The following is a 20,109-nucleotide window of genomic DNA, read 5'->3' as shown; positions in this document are numbered from 1 at the left end:
ATCCTCCCAATTCCCCCAATTAAAAAAATCTTAAAATAACAAACAAACAGAAAAACTGGTGGGAATGAAGGTGGGGAAGCTTGCCTATGATCATGCACGACGTGACATTTCAATAAATCTAAGTTGGTTAAGCTTGTGAACATGTAAAGCAGTTATTCCCAGCTTTCCCAAGTCTTGCCCAGTGTCCTGTGCGTCCTTAGCAGGGCGTGAGCCACACCATCCAAAGGTTGGAATGCTGTGTGCCACCTTAGAAATAATTCAAGGACTAGAGAGGCACACAGGGCAACCAGAGATAAAGATTCTATCCAAGTTGTCAAGAATACAGCTGCTATCCACAGAGCTGGCTGGGTCTTTAACTTCTTCCTTTCTCATTTTGGAAGTTAGCAGGCAAAGTGGTGTATAAATATATTACATATATTACATAATATGTAGTATAAATATTATATATTATCATCAATAATAACGATGCATCCTTTTAGAGCTCTTCATGTCTCCAAAGCACCGTAGGCTCTTTATTTAGCTCCTGATGTCCTAGCATTGTTGGCCTTGGTGACAACCAGAGGTGTTGGGAGCTGAGAGATCATGCCCATCGGCAGCACTCTGAGTCTGCAGCCCCCGCAAACCTGGAGCCCTGGGCTGAAAACCAGATATAAGGGTTTGAGTTGCAGCTCTTCTCAGCCTTACTCAGTGAGAATAGAGAAATGGCGTCCACCCTCTGGGTCTCTCTGGCCAACATATGGGAGTGGACTGATTTCTAAAGTTTTTTCTCCATCTGCAAGTTGTGGCTTCCCAAACCTTGGGAACAATGAGTGGTGATGATCATGCTGATGATATAATTAGTACATGGTTAGGGAGCCAATGTGGGCACATCTAGGATGCTCTGATGCCAAGTCCGTTTCTATAACATCCTCCCTCTATAACTCATGGAACCGAAGTATTCATGTTGAGAAAGAATTAAGGTAACAGAGCAGGGTTATTGGTTAGTTGCCATGTGAGTGCATTATTTCCTTGCCCAGAAAGGTCAAGTACCTTTCAAAAGACAAGTATCTGTGTGCTTGGCTCTCCTGTAGGGAGAAAATTCTAATACTTTCCAAGGAGGTTCTAAGTCGCTAGAAAATATGTTTTCACAGACCTGAGGTGAGGAAACATGGTTTATTTATCAGGGAGCTTAGCAGCTTCCAAACCCTCTTCAGTAAATTACATCACCTCCTGGACTTAAGACCTAACAGATTTACATCCAAGTCCCACAGTGAAAATTGGAATTTAAATTTGGATGCATGCGTGTTCTTTCCCTCATCCGTATATGCATGTGCACAGGTCTGTAGTCTGTGCGCTGTGGTAGAAAGCAAGCTAAACTGAGGGTCTGCATACCCGGATACCTGGCTTTTAGCCCCCCATTCTGCCTCTCCTGGCATCCCTGGGCCCACGGGGTCTCTGAACCTGTGCCTATGACATGAATTGATAGTCTGGGCCTCATCTGTAACTACCCAAAAGGAACCTTACCTATTTCTTAAAGGGAAGTTATAAACCTCTTCAGGTATCTGCTAAAACCTATGGCACCCTGGTACATATAGGGTAACATTTTTCAGGGGCCCCCAAATTGTAAGTCCTTGGAAGGAATGGTCTTTTAGGCTTACTGCTAAGCCATGGTGTCCTGCTCCAGAGACAAGACAGGCACTATTTTGAAAGCAAATGAGAAATTGTACAAATCCTCCTCTCTGGGAGAGGAGATGAGTTTTTGTGTCATTCAGGCTTTTCTTTTTTTTTTTTTTTTCATTTCCTGCTGCCTGGGAGGAATGTCTGCACCTTTTTGATTCCAAGTGAGCAGGCTGTGAAAGCACTTAAGCACGAAGTAATATGCACCATAATGAAGGTGTCTGTGGGGGCGCCCTCCTCCCACCCAAGCACCTCTCCTCCAGCCTGGCCGGTCCCTGCCATCATCCCCAGGAAGCGCGGTCACTTTCTGGGGCTCCTTGCCCTCTTATTGTATATTAGATGACCCACCCCAAGTCAAACAGCCAGTACGGGTGACACTTTTCCCTTCATGTATGTGACCGCCCAAACCAAAATGAGAAGACCAGACTCACATTCATGCGTTGTGTTGGAGTGATGTCGTCGATGTGTTTATCTCCCCAGCTGAGGGCTCTTTGAAGTTGGGGACTGTTTCATTCTTTCCTTTATTTTTTGTTCATCCTTTTTGTTTTACATCTCCAACACCTAGCACATCATATGCCACATAGTGATGCCTCAAATGTTCAATGAATTAGTGGATTAATTAATTAGTTAATCTAAGAGGGGAAAACAGATACATGAACAACCAACCAGGCCAGTGCCTCAATAAATGAGGGGTGGACCTATGGATGGGCGGTAGCAGTGAGAAAAGCAGAATGAGTGGATTCATAAGATGCCTATTGAGAGCTACAGGAGGGGACACCTTGATAAAGTATTCAGTATTGTGAGAAATGGTGACATTGAGAAAGAGTTGAACATAATCCTGAAGGTTGTGCAGTAGACAGGTGGATGGATGGAGTCACCATACATAGTTGTTACAATATTACTGACTATATTCCCTATGCAGTACTTTACATCCCCATGACCATCTTGTAACTACCAGTTTTGCAATTACCAATTTGTACTTCTTAATACGTTCCCCTTTGTCACTCATCCTCCCCCCCACCAACTCTCCTCCCATCTGGCAACCATCAAAATGTTCACTGTAAGGGCCGGCCGAGTAGCTCAGTTGGTTAAGAGCTCTCTCAAGAGTGCAAGCTCTGAGCAAGAGGGTCGCCAGTTCAGTTCCCACACGGGCCTGAGCTGAGCTGCTGCTAAGCTGCCAACAGGTGGCAAGAAGGCTCAGCTAAAAAAAAAAAAATGTTCACTGTATCTATGCGTTTGTTTCTTCATTTATTTTGTTTTTCTAGATTCCACATATAAGTGAAATCATATGGTATTTGTCTTTCTCTGTCTGACTTACTTCACTTAGCATAATATCCTCTAGATCCATCCATGTTGATGCAGATGGCAAGATTTCATTTTTTATTTTTTTTTTTAGATTTTTATTGGGGAATTGGGGGGATGGGAACAGTCCTGGGGAATTGGGGGAAGGGGAACAGACAAGTTGCTGTCATTTTGTTCTTTAGTCTAGTTGTGGAGGACGTTGCTTCACTGGCCCAAGTTGGCACCATCATTGCGCTCTTCCCAGGTGAGGCAGATCAGTCGCCGGCTTCTGGACGGCCGCTCACTGCGGCTGCTGGCCGCTCACGCTGGCTGCTGGCTACACACGGTAGACCATGGCAACCCACTGCAGCAGGGGCTGCAGCCTACGCCGTTGCCAGCAACTCAGGGCAGCCCAGCTCCAGGTTGAGCTGTTGTTCACCATCTTAGCTGCACAGGGCAGTGTCACTGGCCCTCATATGTGGGATCCGAACCAGGGCCCTCTGGCGTCCCAAGCCAGTTCTTAACCATCGCGCCACTCGGCCGGCCCGATTTCATTCTTTTTTATGGCTGAGTGATATTTCATTGTACCACTTCTTCTTTATCCATTCATCTATTGATGGACACTTAGGTTGCTTCCCTATCTTAGCTATTGTAAATACTGCTGCAGTGTACATATGGATACGTATGTCTTTTCAAGTTGGTGTTTTGGATTTCTTTGGATAAATACCCAGAAGTGGAATTACTGGATCCTTCTTTGTCTCTTGTTGTAGCTTTTTTTTTTTTTTTTAGTCTTTTTTGTCTGGTATAAGTGTTGCTACCCAAGCTTTTTTTTTTTTTTTCCATGAAATATCTTTTTCCGTCTTTTAACTTTCAATCTGTGTGTCTTTCCATCTGAAGTGAGTCTCTTGTAGGCAGTACATATAAGGGTTGTGTTTTCTTATCCATTCAGCCACCCTATATATATTAAATGCTCAAATTAATATATTGGAGCATTTAATGTATTTACATGTAAAGTAACTATTAATAGATATGTAGTCATTGCCATTTTATTATTCAAATTTTTTATCTTTTTGTTTCATCTTAAAGAAGTCCCTCTGAGATTCCTTGTAATACTGGTTTGGTGGTGATGAACCCCTATAGCTTTCTCTTGTCTGGACAACTCTTTATCTGTCCTTCAATGCTAAATGATAGCTTTTCTGGGTGGGGTAATCTTGGTTAGGTCCTTGCTTTTTTCATCACTTTGAATATTTTCTATCAATCTCTTCTGGTCTACAAAGTTTCTGTTGAGAAATCAGCTGACAGTCTTATCGGAACACCCTTAGGTAGCTGACTGCCTTTCCCTTGCTGCTTTTAAGATTCTTTCTTTGTCTTTAACTTTTGTCATTTTAACTATGATGTGTCTTGGTGTCGGCCTCATTGGGTTCATCTTGTTTGGAAATCTCTGAGCTTCCTGGATTTCTATGTCTATTTCCTTTGCCAGGTTAGGAAAGTTTTCTGTCATTATTTCTTTAAATAGGTTTTGAATTCCTTGCACTCTCTCTCCTTCTCGTACCCTTATGATGTGACTGTTGGTACACTTGATGTTGACCCAGAGGCTCCTTAAACTATCCTCATTTTTTTGGATTCTTTTTTGCTGTTCTGTTTGGGTGTTTTCTGTTACTTTAGCTTCTAAATCAGTGATTCAGTCCTCTGCTTCATTTTATCTGTTGAGATTCCATCTAATGTATTCTGTACTTCAGTTATTATATTTTTCATTTGTGACTGGTTCTTTTTTATGTTTCCTTTCTCTTTGCTGAAGTTCTCACTGAGATCATTGAGCATCCTTATAACCAGTGTTTTGAACTCTGCATCTGGTGGATTGTTTGTCTCCATTTTGTTTAGTTCTTTTTTATAGAGCTTTGTTCTGTTCTTTTCTATTGGACATGTTTCTTTGTCTCCCCATTCTGGCTGCCTCCCTGTGTTTGTTTCTATGTATTAGTTAGAGCTGCTATGTCTCCCAGTCTTGGTAGAGTGACCATATATAGTAGGTGTCCTGTGGGGTTCAGTGGTGCAATCTCCCTGGTCACCAGAGCCAGGTGCTCCAGGTGTGTCACTATTGTAGGTTGTGTGTGCCCTTCTGTTGTAGTTGAGCTTTGATCACTGATTGCACATCAATGGAAGGGATTGATCCTCAGACTGATTGGTTGTGAGGACTGGCCATGACCACAGTGGAGGAGGTGTTGTGCAGGGGCTGAGGTAGAGAATGACCTGTATCCCTTGAATCTGGCATTTGTTTATTCAGCCAGCTACTTTCAGACCCAGCATGCACACACACTCCACCTCTCACAGCTCTGCAGCCTGTGATTCTGGGTGTCTGCAGGAGGTGGGAGAGAAAGGCACTTATGTTTCTCAGCACTGAGATCCCACTGGGGTGGGCTTTGGGGCTCCTGGCTTTCCCAGCCTCTGCTGGGAACCATCTTTAAGTACTGGAGCAAGAAAAAGAGGATGTGGGGCTCAGAGAAGGGGCAGACACATGTTCATTGTCAATACCTGTCAAAGCTGCCCCTCCTGTGTGATTCCTCCAGAGGTCTGACTCCTCTAGGAAGCCCCTGACTGTGCCCCAGGCATTTTCCACCAGTGCAACTGTCCTGATCTCATTTGTGCCTCGTTTGGATTATTTCCAAAAGGATTTTCTGCTTTGATGTACCATGGATATAGGTCTATGTTTTTCATCTGAGGCTGGAATTGAAAGACGAGGGGAAAGAAAGGACGATGTGGAGAGGACAGAAAAAGCTCCGGGGAGAAAAAGGTAACAGGAGCTTCCTGGGCTGACTTGTGCAAGACTTCCTGGGAGGCCCTGTGGGGGAATTGCTGACGCCTGTGCTAAACCATCCACACAGAACTGTTCACAAAGTTCAGGGCACAGAAGCTATGAGCTTTGCTTCTCTCCTTTTCATCATCTTTGACTTAGTTGTCCTGGGAACTGTATGAGAAATATTTGCGTAACTCTTAAAGAGTGCAGGTGCTTTTTCACATGGCTCTTTAGTGCATATGTTCATCCGTTCATTCATTCACTCAGCATCTACTGACACCCATGCATCAGATGCTATGATAGATGTTCAGGATATAGAACTGAGCTCAGATTTTAGCAAATTATGTAATTAAGGCAAATGCCTTAGGCTTAATTAATGGGAGTTGATGGCACTCCATGTAAAAACATGAAGTGGGTGTGTATAACCTATAGCCTGTGGAGGGGTTGCAGCAGAAAGATTCAGAGGCTTGAGGAACATTGAACATTGTTGACAAGCAATATAACATAGTTGTGAAGAGCCAGGAGAACATCCAAACTAGGATATTTTTAAGTGAAAAGGGGCACTATAATAATCATGCCAAGACAACAGATGTAAACTGGAACTGCCCTGGAGAAACTGGTATTGTGGGCAAACTGGAACACATGGTCCTCTGCAGAGTCAGGGGGACTTTGAAGCCAGACTGCCTGATGCAGAAGTGGTCAGCAATTACTTTGCCATGGCTAACTCCTGGAATGGAGTCACATCTTTACCCAACCCAGCAAGGAAGATAGATTCATTATAGTTTTATTGAGGCTCAAAGTGACAGAGCAAGTTAGAAACAGAAGTGGAACTAGAGCCCAGGTTTCATGGTACAAGTCCAGTCCTCCTTAAGTCAGCACAGAGGGGGAATGGATAGGGGTGACATTCATCACCTCTGGGATTAATGACCTCATTAGCCCTGCTTTGATGGCAGAGGCCCTGAAATGCAGCTTCATGGAGTCCCACCCAACCACCCACCCAGGGGTTCCTAGGCTGCATCCCTGCCTTTGAGCACCCACTCCCACCCCACTGCTCCTTTTGCAGCACCTTACTGTGTTGAGGACTGAGATGAGGTGCTTAATGTTCACTATAACCCTTGCCTTCTCCCCTTCTTATCTTTTTTTTCAGTAGGAATATATGTTTTAATAACATGATTAACAAAAAGAATACACATTATTTTCAATGTACATGGGTTCACTGAAATAATTATTTTCTGGGCTATAAAGCAAATCTCAACAAATTTCAAAGGACTGAAATCATACAGAGTATATTGTCCAGCCACAGTAGAATCAAGCCAGAAATCAACAAGAAAAAGACAACTAAAATATTCCCAAAATGTTTGAAAATAAAGCGATACACATTTTATCTTAGATTAAGAAATAAATTGCAATAAGAATTAGAAAATACATTGAAATGAATACTGAAAATATAAGAGATCATAATGTTCAGAAAGCAGCCAAAGCAGTACTCAGAGGGAAATACATAGCCTTAAATGGATATATTCTTTAGAAGAGATCATTAAGCTGTATACTGAAGATGTCTGTACTTTACTGCAATGTTATTAAACTTTAATTTTAAAAGGTTAGAAAAACAGGAAATTATCTGTTTTAATTCACACCCAAATACAAATGAGTGATAATATTCAGCTACATCTACCTTTCAAGAAAGAGTTATCTAACTAAAGTGATTTTTGTCACACTTTCAAGCAAGATGCCATTACAAACTAGAAAATTTCGGGTGGTCAACACAGGAGAGTTTAGAAGCCTTTCAAATGAACCATGGACCAAGACATCCAGCAGGAGGTTATACCAAAATTGCAATTTAGGGACATTTTGGGTGAATCAGAGCTTAGAAAGTAAGATGCTGATGAATGAAAAGAAAGAGAAGACTAAGAAAAATAATGTCTGAATATACTTTCATAGGTTCAGACCTAAACATGGTAAGTAGAAACCTAGGGGGCTCTTTACTGGTTTCAACTGTACTGTTTCTAGAATAACCCTTGGAAAAGATCCCCTTCAACTGTCAGTTGCTTTCCAATGTATAATGCAAATTTATTACTTTGTAATTCTATAGAGAATATAATTCTGTACAATTTTTACCTAGCCTCATCCCACCACTGGTTATATGATAGGCTCTCATGATTTTGAAGCTTATCTTAATCTTAACCTTAGTTACATATTATTAATATTTGTACCTCCCTCCTTCTTTTAAAATGACTTTCCTATTTGAACCAATCTACTTTGTTAAGGAAAGGTCTTGGCTTTCTGCAGGTGGATTCTTCATGGCCACCTGCGGACAGGGTCTCCTGTGGTGGACATCTGGGTAGAGTCCACTAGCAGGAGGTAGACTGTGTCTCCAACTATCAGATACGTGGCCTCTGGCTTATGTATTCTATAGGGTTACCCACCTATTGTCCTTCATTTGAAAAGCACTTAGGGAGCTGGTTGTAATAACCCCTCCACCCTTGTATAACACTAAGGATGTAAAATTACAGTGCAAACAGTTCTTGCAAATTCCCCATCCCTCACAAGCCTCTCTGCAAGAGAGACAAAGCTGGACCTCCATCAGCTCCATTATACAGAGCAGGAAGCTGAGGCCCGAGAGGTCATGTGACTTTCCCAGGGTCACACCAGTGTAGGGGTCAGCTGGTGTTCACACCCAGATCCTCTAACCTGCTGACTAGTACTGTTCTGTTTGTTCACTGATTCTTGTTAAAAGTACTGGGAGAGTCCTCATTTCATGGGTCAGACTGCAATTTAAAAACAGGACTGAGGAAAAACATAGCAAAGGGTGATATCCATCTACAGGCAGAACCTTCCAAGACTCTGTGCATGTATAGATACAGAGAATAAGGAGAAAGCCAAGCCACCTGCTGAAGGTTATGAATGGAGCCCTGACTAATCCATATAATGCATGTAATACAGAGGTATTTAGGAAAACATATCTCAGGGCATAAAGAGTAGGAATTCTTAGTGCTGGGATTGTAAATTCTGCCTGTAGCACCATCCACATGATGCTATAGTTAGCAATCTAACCCTATATTAGATTTGCCAAAAGAGTTGCCTGCATTCGTGTACCCACACACAACAAATGCACTGACATAAAAGAAGCTGGTGGTCACCCAGAGGCCACAGGCCAGCCTGTGTCTCCCTACAGCACCAGCAGCTGCCAGATCCCTGGCCTCAAAGTCAAGGAGATGGAGGACCAGGGGAAAAGTGTGCTCCCCCCAGAGGGTTCCCCCAGCAGTTTGGTATGTTGGTGGTGACAGCTACCATGGTCCTCCCAACCCAGGATCCTGCCAGGATCAGAGCGCACTGGCCCTGCTGCCTCCTGCAGCACCCTGGGGTCCCTGGCCAGGGAAGTTTCCCTCATTCTTAGCTTCAACCAAGGGCCACAATGCTGAAGGAAGTTACAAGAAGCCCAAACTAGAACTGCCCAGAGAAGACTAAAACATCTGCACCCACTCTGCACATCTCTCTCCACTTTCTAGTTTTGTGCCTCAATTTCGTCTTCTGTAAAAGGGGTAATAATCCGATCATGGGATTATGTTAAACATTAAATTAATTAATGCACATAGTGCAGTGCCTACTTACATTTAGTAAGTCATCATTATTGATTGTTGCTGGTGTTATATCAGCCAATCAAAATCTTGTTGGGTGCTGTGGAGACAAGAGACCAGGTCCCTGACCTGCCACTAATCGGCAGTGTAACTCTGGCCACAGGGGGACTCCTCTCACCCCCCAGCCTCGGCTCCCTCAGTTCTCCACAGGGCCAAGCTGGGGATCCTTTGACTCCTTCCAGCTGTGCTATTCAGAGGGTCTGAGGAAGCCCCACTTTTCTGACTGCTTAGAGGGGCTGTCCACCCACCAGGCAAGTGGAAATTAAATAAGAGGGAGATGAATACAAAGAAGGACAAGAAAGTCTGTCTGGGAGAAGGAACCACACATGTGGAACAGCTGCTAGGTTTCATTAGGAGCCTAAATTAAGTCATTAATTAAGTCACTTAGACTGTTGTTTCCTTGCCAGCTGTTTGTGACCATGATGCAGCAGGGCTCCCGTCGGCCAAGAACCCAGAGGTGGAAACTGGCACTTCTTTAACTGAAGGGGTGGAGCTAGGGTGGGTCTGGTTTTGACTTTAGTTTAGAATCACCAAGCTCCCCAGGAGCCCACCCCACCCCACCCCGGGTATGGGGTGCTCTCGCCTTAGGGAGCGAAGTGTCAGGGGACCCCCAACCTGAGCTCTTGCTATGGGAGCAGATAGAGAATAAGAGGCTGGTGAGGTCCCGAGAATCAAGCATGTGGGAAAGGGGGAAAGGTCACGACTATGTGGGGCCAACCTGATTTGTCAGCCTGTCTGCAGCCCAGGCCCCTGAGCCCAGCCATACCTCCCTCCTTTTCTGCCTGTCTTCAGGAACCAAGTTAAATGCCCCTCTTTCCCCCTCACCCCCCTCATCCCAATCTGGCAGAATTAATGCTACTTCCTCTGCTGCCATCAGGGTTTGGAGGGTATTTATATGCCTGTGCCTCACCCCCATGGTTGCTGTGAGCTCCTTAAGGACAAACTCCAGTGTTCTAAGTACAGCTAGCACAAAGTGGGGACTCAATGCATGTTTGTTGAATGAGTGAAGGATGCGGGTGGCCCAGGGCCAACAGTGCCTTGTATTTATGTGCAGTGTGTATAGTCAGTTCCCAAGCACTCCTTGCCTGCCCCCTGCCACCCATCACCATGAAAAGACCAGCTCTGCCCGCACCCACCTCCTGGTGTGGTCCACTCTGCTCCCAGACACTCCCCCTGGCTGAGCCCTGCCCTGCTCACCAGCACATCTGGCCAGCCAGCTGGACTATTTTTGCATGTCCCTCATTTCTGCACTTGGAAATTCATTCAGTTCACTTGGGGGTGGGGGGAGTAGAAGAGACAATAATGCCCCAGGCCCACAGCCCATGACTCTGTACGTCCAGCCCAGATGAACGTTCCCCCAAATCCATCACTTCAGCATCAAGGCATTCGCTGTTGCTTTTCTGAGCTGTCCTATGGCATGGGTCCTGACTATGCCCTCAGTAGCCCCAGGCTGGCTGCCCTGAATCCCATCTTTGTTCTGCCGTCAGGACCTTGGCCTGGAGGGGTCGGCGCCCTGAAGCTGCATTACCAGGCTATCTGGGAAATCTTTGGCGTTTCAACAGGAACTGTCCTAAATGTGGATTTATGTGAGAGGACACCTACCCTGGTGTTCCACCCCTACCTCACTCAGTCTTATCCACTCAGATGCTCAGATACTGATTCAAAGTGTGATCCCAAGATCCCCAGTCTTGGCAGCATCTGGGAGTAGCGCCCCAGTTTGCCTGGAATTATCCAGGTTTAGCACTGAAAGTCCCATATTCAGAGAAATCCCTCAGTCCTGGGTGAATCAGATGGTTGGTCACCCTGCCTGGGACTATGTTCTCCAGGGTCCCTCCTGAAACCTAATGAATCTGAAACCCAGGGGTTGAGGCTGGGCAAGCTGTTTTAACCAGCCCTCCAGATAATTGTGGTGCTCGCCCGGGAGAACCACTCCCTACCTTACAGATGGGACTCAAACACCCAGAGCAGGGAAATAACTTGCCCAAGTGCAAGGAGCAGTTAGGGGGCCGAGCTAGGAGAGTGCCCTGTGCCCATCGCACTGCACAGCTGCCTGCTCAGTCAGCACTCAGAGCAGATTCTCTAAAGTCCATCAGGCAGCCTGTTAGAAGAAAGAAAAGGTACTGAAAAGGACCCAAACCGATTGCTGTCATCAGTGGGCACTGAGGTCAGGCAGGGAAGGTAGGGAGGCCACCTTCAGAGAGGGGGGCCCCGCTGAGCCTGGAGCACTGGCCAGGCAGCGCTGGCCCTTCAGATGCAGACTCAGGCCTCAGGGGAGCACAGGCCCAGGGGGAGCTGCCACATGTCTGTTAAGAGCCAAAGAAGAGGTCAGCTTGGCTGAAGTAGCACAGCCACCTCTTCTTTGAGCTCACAGGCTCATCCAGGGCCACCCAGGGCGGGGGTGGGGAGGGTCTCTGCCTGGCCTACCACCCACTGTCTGCCTCTTGCCCCTTAGGGACACGTCCTTCATTTTTTCAGGAAGTACAACTCCCCATCCTCTGGACAGAACTGGACAGAATAGAGCCCACTTAGGAAAGTCAGTGTGTTTCCCAGAAATCATGACACTCCTTAGAGCTCGGTGAAAATGGGAAATTATCTGGAGCCCTGGTTCCTCTGTTCACTGGCTGGGGAGGTATGGCCAGTCAGGCAGCCTGTGTTTGCTTTTCCCCTCGCCAGGGGCTGCTTTGGCCAGCCCACCCCCACCCCCTCTGTCTCCTCCCCTGCCCCCCAGTATTACTCTCTCACCACAGGGAAGTACATAGGTCCCATTTGGAACCACCTGGGGAGTGTTGCTGCTTCAGCCCTCAGCCCTCTCCACCCATCGCTGGCACCGGGTAGTAGGAGTGCATGGGCTGTGGAGTCTTGTCCAGAGAAATGAGCATGTGAAAGTCTCCCTTCTTTACAGTGCAGACAGGCTCCTTTGCCCTAGGCCTTTGCCTGACTGCTCCCCTAGCCTTCTTTGAAAATATCCACCCCAGGTCACCATTTCCTGCCCTCTCCCTGATCCCTAACCACTGCCATCCTCCACGGATGCTACTCTGACCTGGTTGGCCTTTACGTGACTCGGATCTCTGGGCAGCAGGGAACACTGGGGACCGCCCCCTCTTCCCAGCATTGTGACACGCGCCCCTGCTCTCCTCCTGTCCTCTCCATTGTGTCAGTCTCCTGTATGGCTTCCCCTTCTTCCTCCTTGGAGGCCTTTCCTCTGCTGCCTCTTAATTGTACACGCTGCCTGCCTGTATCGGTACCCTGCTCTCTGTGCCCGCTGCCACTGGCTCATGGCTCAAAATGGCTGCTTCATTGCCAGCCATTACCTCAGTATTCCAACCAACAGAAAGAAGGAAAGGGTGAATAGAAACATGCCCCCTCCTCACCTTAAGGATATTTCTGGTTATTAGAGATAAAGCATGACATTTATTACTGACAAAGGGATCGACTCACCAGGATGATACAATTCCAAATCTATATGCACTCCGTAAAATCATTGCAAAGTATATAAAGCAATAGTGCACAAAATTAGGGAAGGCTAGACAAATTCCTGGTCATAGTGGGAATCTATAATATACCTTTTTCAATAGACAATGAAACAAGAAGACACAAAATCAGTAAGGATATAGGTGTGACAAATACAGTTAACAATTTTGAGCTAATTGACACATAGAGAATTCTGCACCCTACAATGACAGGAATCACATTATTTCAAGCACATGTGAAACACACCAAAAAAAAGATACCTCAAAGAAGCTGCATACACCACTTCTGCTTACATGCCATTTGCTTACACCTAGCAGGAAGGGGTGCTGGGCAATGTCATCTGCCCCAGGTGACCAAGTCTCTAAAACTGAGAAATTCTAGTCTTGAGGCAGAAGGGGAAAACAAATATTAGGGAAACTGGCAGTGTCTGCCCCTCCCCTCCTCCCTTCCCCTGGCAGCTCTGGTCCTGAGAGCACTGCACAGTGGATAAGAGTTTGAGCAGAGTCAGAAGCTCCTCATTCTAGTCTGGCCTTGCCACTTCTTGCTGTAATATATGACTTGGAGCAGGTTGTTTGACCTGTCTCAGCCTCAATTTCCTTATCTTGCCAAATGGGAATAACCCTACTTCATAGAGCTGTTGGAAAGATGGAACAAGATAACACATCTTATGCCCCGCATGTAAGTGCTCAATAAATGTTAGTGGCACTGAGAGATTAAGTAACTTGGCAAAGCTCACACAGCTGGGAAATGACAAAGCTAGCTTTGATCCAGGCATCTGGTTCCAAGCTAGTACTGGCACTTCTTTGGGGCCCCTGCCACCCCCAGCACAGGGCCCCACATACAATGGGGGAGGGGTGCGGTGAGGGAAAGAGCACTGAACAATGGGGATAGGAAACTGCCACCGCCAATTAGCCTGTGACTTCAGAGAGGTCATTTAAAAAATGTGTGTCTTAACTTAGGCGTGTGTTAATTTCCTCATTCCTTCTGCAAAAGTTTGAATTAAAGTGAGCCCAAAGGTTTCCCCTAACCCTGACATTCCGTGGTTATATCTCTTCTACCACTAATGGGTGGGATTTTACCATTAGAAGTGTGTTTCTTTTTGTTGAATTCTGTCTTGTGCCTGAACTCTTTTTTAAACAATACAGTTTTCCTTTAGAGGGTCCTGACCTCTCGGTTTGCAGGTCTAGAGAAGGTCCTGTGGCATGAGTCCAGCGTTGCGAGGGGAGGGGAGGGACAGGGGAAGGGAGGAGAGAATGCAGACGGAAGAGACTGGGCCCCAGACAGTCAATTTCCTAATGGTTCACGTGGCCTAGAGGACCTCTTGTCAGGGCCTCCTGCAGAATGACCACGTAACAGCTACCATTCCAGTCTCCTGGCTGAACCCATCTGTCACCATTTTTATAGGCTTTTTTTTTCCCCCTCCTTTTGTATTTTTGTCCACCACCCTGAGTCTTAGACTAAATTAGAGAAAAATGGGTTTTGTCTTTTTTTAATGAAAAGACTAAAAGTCTTAAATTACTTTCTTCAAGGTCTACAAATAGAAATCCCAAGTAAGACAGTCCCCTTTCTTTTCTCTCTCCCTCTCTCCCTGTCCCCAGAGCCCATGAGCTTCAAGTAAAAGGCAGAATAGTAGCTCAGGAGGAAGTGACCTGGGCTCGACCCAGCACCAGCGCAGGGGAAGGAGCAGGCCAGTGAGGAGGCCTGGCTGGAGGTGGGGCGTGAGGGAGAAAGAGACGGAGATGAGCCACATAACGCCTCACGGCGTATGGTTCTAGAATAAAAGAGGTGCCCTAAAGGGGGCGGTTTCTTAAGGAGCCTCTCCACTGTGAGTGCGGAGTGTGTGTGCAGGTGTCAGGGGCCTGAACAGAAGAGGAAACCACACCAGCAGTTCAGACTTACTGAGAAGCAAATGGGATTCCCGGGCACAATGATCCTTCCCCACCTTTGTCACCACTGATGTCACAGTTTCCAGAGAGACCATGAGTGGACATCAGGGCAAGGAGAGGGAGCATGGTTCTGGGTCAAGACTAGGAATGTTAGGGCTGGAGCCATGGGTTCTAATCCCTGCTACATGTAGTAATAATAGCTAACATTCATTGAGCACTTATTATGCGCCATGGATTATACTAAACATCTCACATAGATTATCCTATTTGATCTTCAGAACAACCCTGCAATGTAAGTATCATTATTATCCTCATTTACAGATAAGGACACTGAGGAATAGGACTTGTCCTAAGTCTCATGCATCTTATGACAGACCCGGGTTTGGTCCCAGGGAGTCAGACTCCAGAGCTTTTGTACTTCTTCCTGCCAGCCCACTCGGCATACCGACCTTCTTCCTCATTTGGAAAGTCAAGGTGCAGGGGGAGCTGGGGTGGACTGGGTGATCATCAAGGTCCTTTCCAGCAAGGACCCTGTGATGTGGGGCTCATGCCTCACCCATGCACGCAGAGGTCCTGTTCAAATGATGCAGAATGCAGGATTCCAATGCAAAGCAGGTATGCCATGTGTGTGTGTGTGTGTGTGTGTGTGTGTGTGTGTGTGTGTGTGTGTATGAGACAAGTAAACTTGTGTCCTGCACACCTGACGAGACGGGAAGAGAATAAGAACACAAGGAATTCTTTATTATAGTTCTTTATTATAGTTCTATATTATAGTTCTTTATAAAGACTGCAGTCTTTAGGAAGACTCGTAGGTTAGACCTGTGTCAAAGGACAAAACCGAGATCCAGAGGTCTTGAAAATTCTGCCCAACTCACCTCCACTGTGTCAATAGCCTTTGCATTCCCTGCTCTTTGCTCCAGGTTTCACACCCACAGCTTGAAACTCATCTGACTAGACGAGCTAGTAAGCCCTTTGGAGGGCACTTTGCCAAGGAGCTCCGGCTCTGGGAAGAGCAAGGTGGTTCTCTGTGGGCCCTCCAGCCCAGCACGTGCGTCTTCTTTGCAGGTCCAGCAACCATGGCCCATTACAAAGTTGAGCAGGATGACTGGCTTATCGTCTACCTGAAGTACTTGCTCTTTGTCTTCAACTTCTTCTTCTGGGTAAGTGAGTTCTGCACACGCATATCCCTCCACAGCACTGAATGAGTCAAGCCACTTTTGCTTTTTATGAGTCACCACTCTGAGGTTGATTTCTTCCAAATCAAAGACCACCCATGAGCAAATTCTGCCTACTTTAAAGCAAATGTGTACATTTGCTACTGAGGGGAAAGAAAAGAATCCATCTGCAGGTTGGCATGGAGTCCGTACCACATGGCATCTGAATAGAGGATGTATAAAAGTAACAATGAGCTTTGTGTTCCCACGGCCTGTACAAAGGGTCCGGCTCTTTTTTCCCTGCTAACTTGTTGCACCAGGGCCTTGTGGGAAATGTGATGCCTGAAATAATTGCTTGTTTCCCACTGAAGCCCATTTGCTTTTCATGGTTCCCATTCTCAGTCCAGGGCAGAGAAACAGGAGTCCTGGGGCCTCTGCATGAAATGGGAATGGTCTCTATAGCGACTCCCCTCAGGGAATCCGCTGGGTGAGTTCTTCTAGGAGGAGTGGAATCTGTCCACTTGAGGCAATATTCAGAATAATTGGGAGCAGAATACTGTTAGCTGCCCAAATGAGCCAGACACTGGAGTATGTGTATTTTGTATTAGCGTCTCACTAAATTTGGAGAGGCAGAGTCCTCAGAGTATAGGCTTTGCAGCCAGCTAGAAGTACGCTGTACAGGTACTAACGGCATGGTTTTGTGTATACCACTATTATTGGCTCAGTCTATTTTCCCAGCTACAAAATGAGGATCATTTCTAACCTGGGGTTTGTTAAAAACAAGGCAATAGTCCCAAAATGGAGTCGCTTATGCTAAGCTCCATGTCACCAAACTGAGACTTAATTATACTTTTGGATCTCCCAGAAATGGTGTGTAAAACCAGTCAACCAGGAATCACCTGATCAGCACTAGGTAGGCCATCTGCCTGATAGGCCCCTGCCATCCCCTAAAGGAAAGTAACCTTGTAATGATCAACCCCCTTTTTTTTTTTGCCTGGTGTAACTTCTTTATTCTGGTTCTCTTCTGCTTACAAAAATCTTTCATTTTATAAAGCTCCTCAGAGCTCCTTTCTGTCTGCTAGATTCAATGCTGCCTGATTTGAATCTACGAGGTGTGATCCAACAATACAGTGAATGTTTAAATAAAAAATAATTATTACGGTAAAAGACACATTGCCATTAATCCCCCTCAAAATACTCCCCCTCTCTTTAAACGCACTTATCCCATCATTCTTCCCACTTTCTGAAGCAGTTCTGGAAGTCCTCTTTCATGAGTGTCTTTAGACATGCTGTCATGGCTGCCTCAATGTCCTGAATCATTTTGACTTTGGGGAAGAGCCAGAAGTCACATCATGCCGGATCTGGTGAATAAAATGGATGAGGACTCACCGTAATGTTTTTATTTGACAGAAATTGCTGTACCAGAAGCAATCAATGGGTGACACAGAGCCTTTCTGTTGTGATCACAAAATACAGTGAATGCTGCTGCCGAGTGCCATCTAACAGAAAGGCAGGGGTCTTCAGTACAGGAAGCAGCACATCGAACCTTAGTAACAGCATGTGACAAGTTTCAACTTGTTCTGTGCCGTCAGTCGGGTGTGAGCTACGGTTGAGAGAAGGTGTGTTTTAAAGTGTGCTGTAAATCATCCTCCATCATGACTATGCTCTGGGTCACACATCGCTTCAGGTACAGCAACTTCTGTGAAATAAAAACATCATGGTGTGTCCTCATCAACCTTATTCACCGGATCTGGCACCGTGTGACTTATGGCTCTTCCTCAAAGTCAAAATGATTCAGGACATTGAGGCAGCCACGACAGCACAACTAAAGACACTCATGAAAGAGGACTTCCAGAACTGCTTCAGAAAGTGGCAAGAACAATGAGATAAGTATGTTCGAAGTGAGGGGCAGTATTTTGAGGGGGATTAATGGCAATGTGTCTTTTACTGTAATAATTTTTTTTAATGTAAGCATTCACCTCATTGTTTGATCACACCTCATATTTTGCTCAAATAAACTCTTAAAATGTTTTATATGCCTCATTTTACCTTTTAACAGTTCATTTAGCAAATACCCTGAAATGGTATATTTTAAGTGCTTAGCTCAGTCTCTGCACACAGAAGGCATTCAATAACTGCAATATTTTGGATATATTCTATATAAAAAGGCCTGAAAATACCACCAAATCAACCTGCTGGTGAGGCAGAGCTGTGATGCCTACTGACCATAGGAAGGGGGACACCTCTTGACAAAATCTTAGAAGATCTCAGAAAGGCAAAGGCATTTTCAGGGTCTTTCATTAAGATTAATTAAATTGCTTAAGATTTGGAAGGATCATGGTATAATAGTTTTGGATTGGTGGACACAGCAAGGCAAGGGTTCCAAAGAGTCTTGGAGAGTAGACAGTCATTTGATGCTATGAAAAAGTTGAATAATTTGATGTTTGTTTAAATATTTCTTGGAATGTTCCTGAAATGAATAATAAACTTATTTTATTTGCAGCGTTTATCTTTCTGGGAAAGAGTTTCCTGGAATAGTGAAGTCGTGTTGATGAAGACAGTGGAATAATAGAACCATGTTGATGTGGTCAGTAAGCTGTGTGGGTGTAGATAGTTTCGATTCTCAGACATAAATCCAATAGGGTATTTAGGATTCTCGCTGAGTGAGGATTATTTTAAAGAATAAATATCTTCTTCCTGATCATAAAAGTCTTATGTATCCACTACAGGAAATCTCTAAAATGCTGATAAATATCAATAAGAAAATAAAAATTGCTCATATCTCAGTGTATTAAGTTCCTAGGGCTGCCATAACAAAGTACCATAAACCAGGTGACTTCAACAACAGAAATTTATTCTCTCAGAGCTCTGGATGCCAGAAGTCCAAAATCAAGGTATCAGCAGGGTCATGAGACTCTGGGTAGAATCTTCTCTCATCTCTTCCTGACTTCTGGTGGTGGCTAGCAATTCCAGGCATTCCTTGGCTTGCAGCTGCATTGTTCCAACCTCAGCCTCTGTCATCACACACTGTTCTTCCTGTGTCTCTGTCTCCATGTGACATTTTCTTTGCCCACCCTAATGACCTCATTGTAACTTGATTACATCTGCATAGATCCTAATTTCCAAATAAGGTCACATGGTAGGACTTCAGATCTTTTGGGGGACAATTCAACCCACAAAACTCACTGTCCCAGGAATGACCACTGTTGACGTTCCCTCTAGAATTTGTCCTGATTAGGACAAAAGATGGTGGTGATCTGCACTATGGGAGTGACAGTGGGGATAGAAACACTTGGCGAGAGTCAAGGGATTTAGGAGGTAAAAATGGACAAGATTAGGTCGTTAATTGGCGGGGACAGGTGTTTAGAATATGTAATTCCTAGGTTGATAGTGGAGCTCTTCATTGCAAAGGGAGACCAGAAAGGTGAGCCATTAGGGTCAGACAGTAGGTCAGATGTAAGCATAGTGAGTTTGAGTTTCCAGAAGACATCTGAGCAGAGGTGCTCAGTGGGCAGTTAGCTCATGGCTCTGGGTCTCAGATGGGGATTGTCCCCACCCAGATGGTGGTTGAAGCCACGGAAATGGGAGAGCACCCCCAGGAGAGCATGGACTCTGAGAAGAGAGCAGAGGCAAGAGTGAGACGTGGAGCTTCCCAACTGGGCAGGGTGAGTCTGGGCTCAGCAATGATCCTCATTTGCCCTGAACTGGGGGAGCTCAGCTGTGGGACTTCTAGTGCTAAAACCAGAAGGGCCCCAAGCAAGCTGGAACTCCACCCTAGGGGAGCTGAACGAGGAGCAGCTGAGCAGTCAGAAGGAAACCAGGAGAAACAGTGTTGTAGAAGCTGGAGGTCTGGGAGGGGTCAGTGGTGTTAAAGGTAAAGGACACATCAGCATTTAAAGGCCTAGAAAGTACCCGTTGGGTTTAGCCACATAGAGCTCATTGGTGGCTATGGTGAGAGCACTCTCAGGACAGTGGTGAGGCAGAGGTCAAGGACATAGACACTCAGCATAGACAACACCCACTGGGCACCAGGAGAAGAGGGGAGGACAATAGCTGGAGGGGCCTGAGGGCTTTCATGAGGTGCTCAGCCAAAATATCTGTGGAAGGGGCAGGCAGGAGACGTGGTGAGCTCCCTCCAGGTCCCTTATACTCAGCGTGGACTCAAGAGTCTGTCTGTTGGGTGTTTGCATTCCTTTGGGAGTGGTGAGAAGAAGGACGAGTGGGTGGCAGGC

General features: G+C 45.7%; 1 protein-coding gene across 9 annotated transcripts in view; it reads left to right on the top strand.

Annotated features, from left to right (window-relative positions):
- TSPAN11 (tetraspanin 11) overlaps window positions 1–20,109 on the top strand; it is a 79,869-nt gene that overhangs the window by 8,041 nt on the left and 51,719 nt on the right. For 6 of the 9 annotated variants that reach the window (XM_019661021.1, XM_019661019.1, XM_019661028.1 and 3 more), the window contains exons 2-3: window positions 5,604–5,725; window positions 15,789–15,883. In XM_019661021.1, the coding sequence (XP_019516566.1) occupies window positions 5,689–5,725; window positions 15,789–15,883 (132 nt within the window). In that variant the 5' untranslated portion in view covers window positions 5,604–5,688. The remainder of the gene's footprint in view (window positions 1–5,603; window positions 5,726–15,788; window positions 15,884–20,109) is intronic. The other 3 variants (XM_019661023.1, XM_019661024.1, XM_019661020.1) reach the window with 2 other exon arrangements.

Source organism: Hipposideros armiger, unplaced genomic scaffold (assembly GCF_001890085.2).
Source record: "Hipposideros armiger isolate ML-2016 unplaced genomic scaffold, ASM189008v1 scaffold_332, whole genome shotgun sequence".
NCBI lineage: Eukaryota > Metazoa > Chordata > Mammalia > Chiroptera > Hipposideridae > Hipposideros > Hipposideros armiger.
The sequence above is the reverse complement of the archived record's forward strand: the minus strand, read 5'-3'. Positions and strand labels throughout refer to the sequence as shown.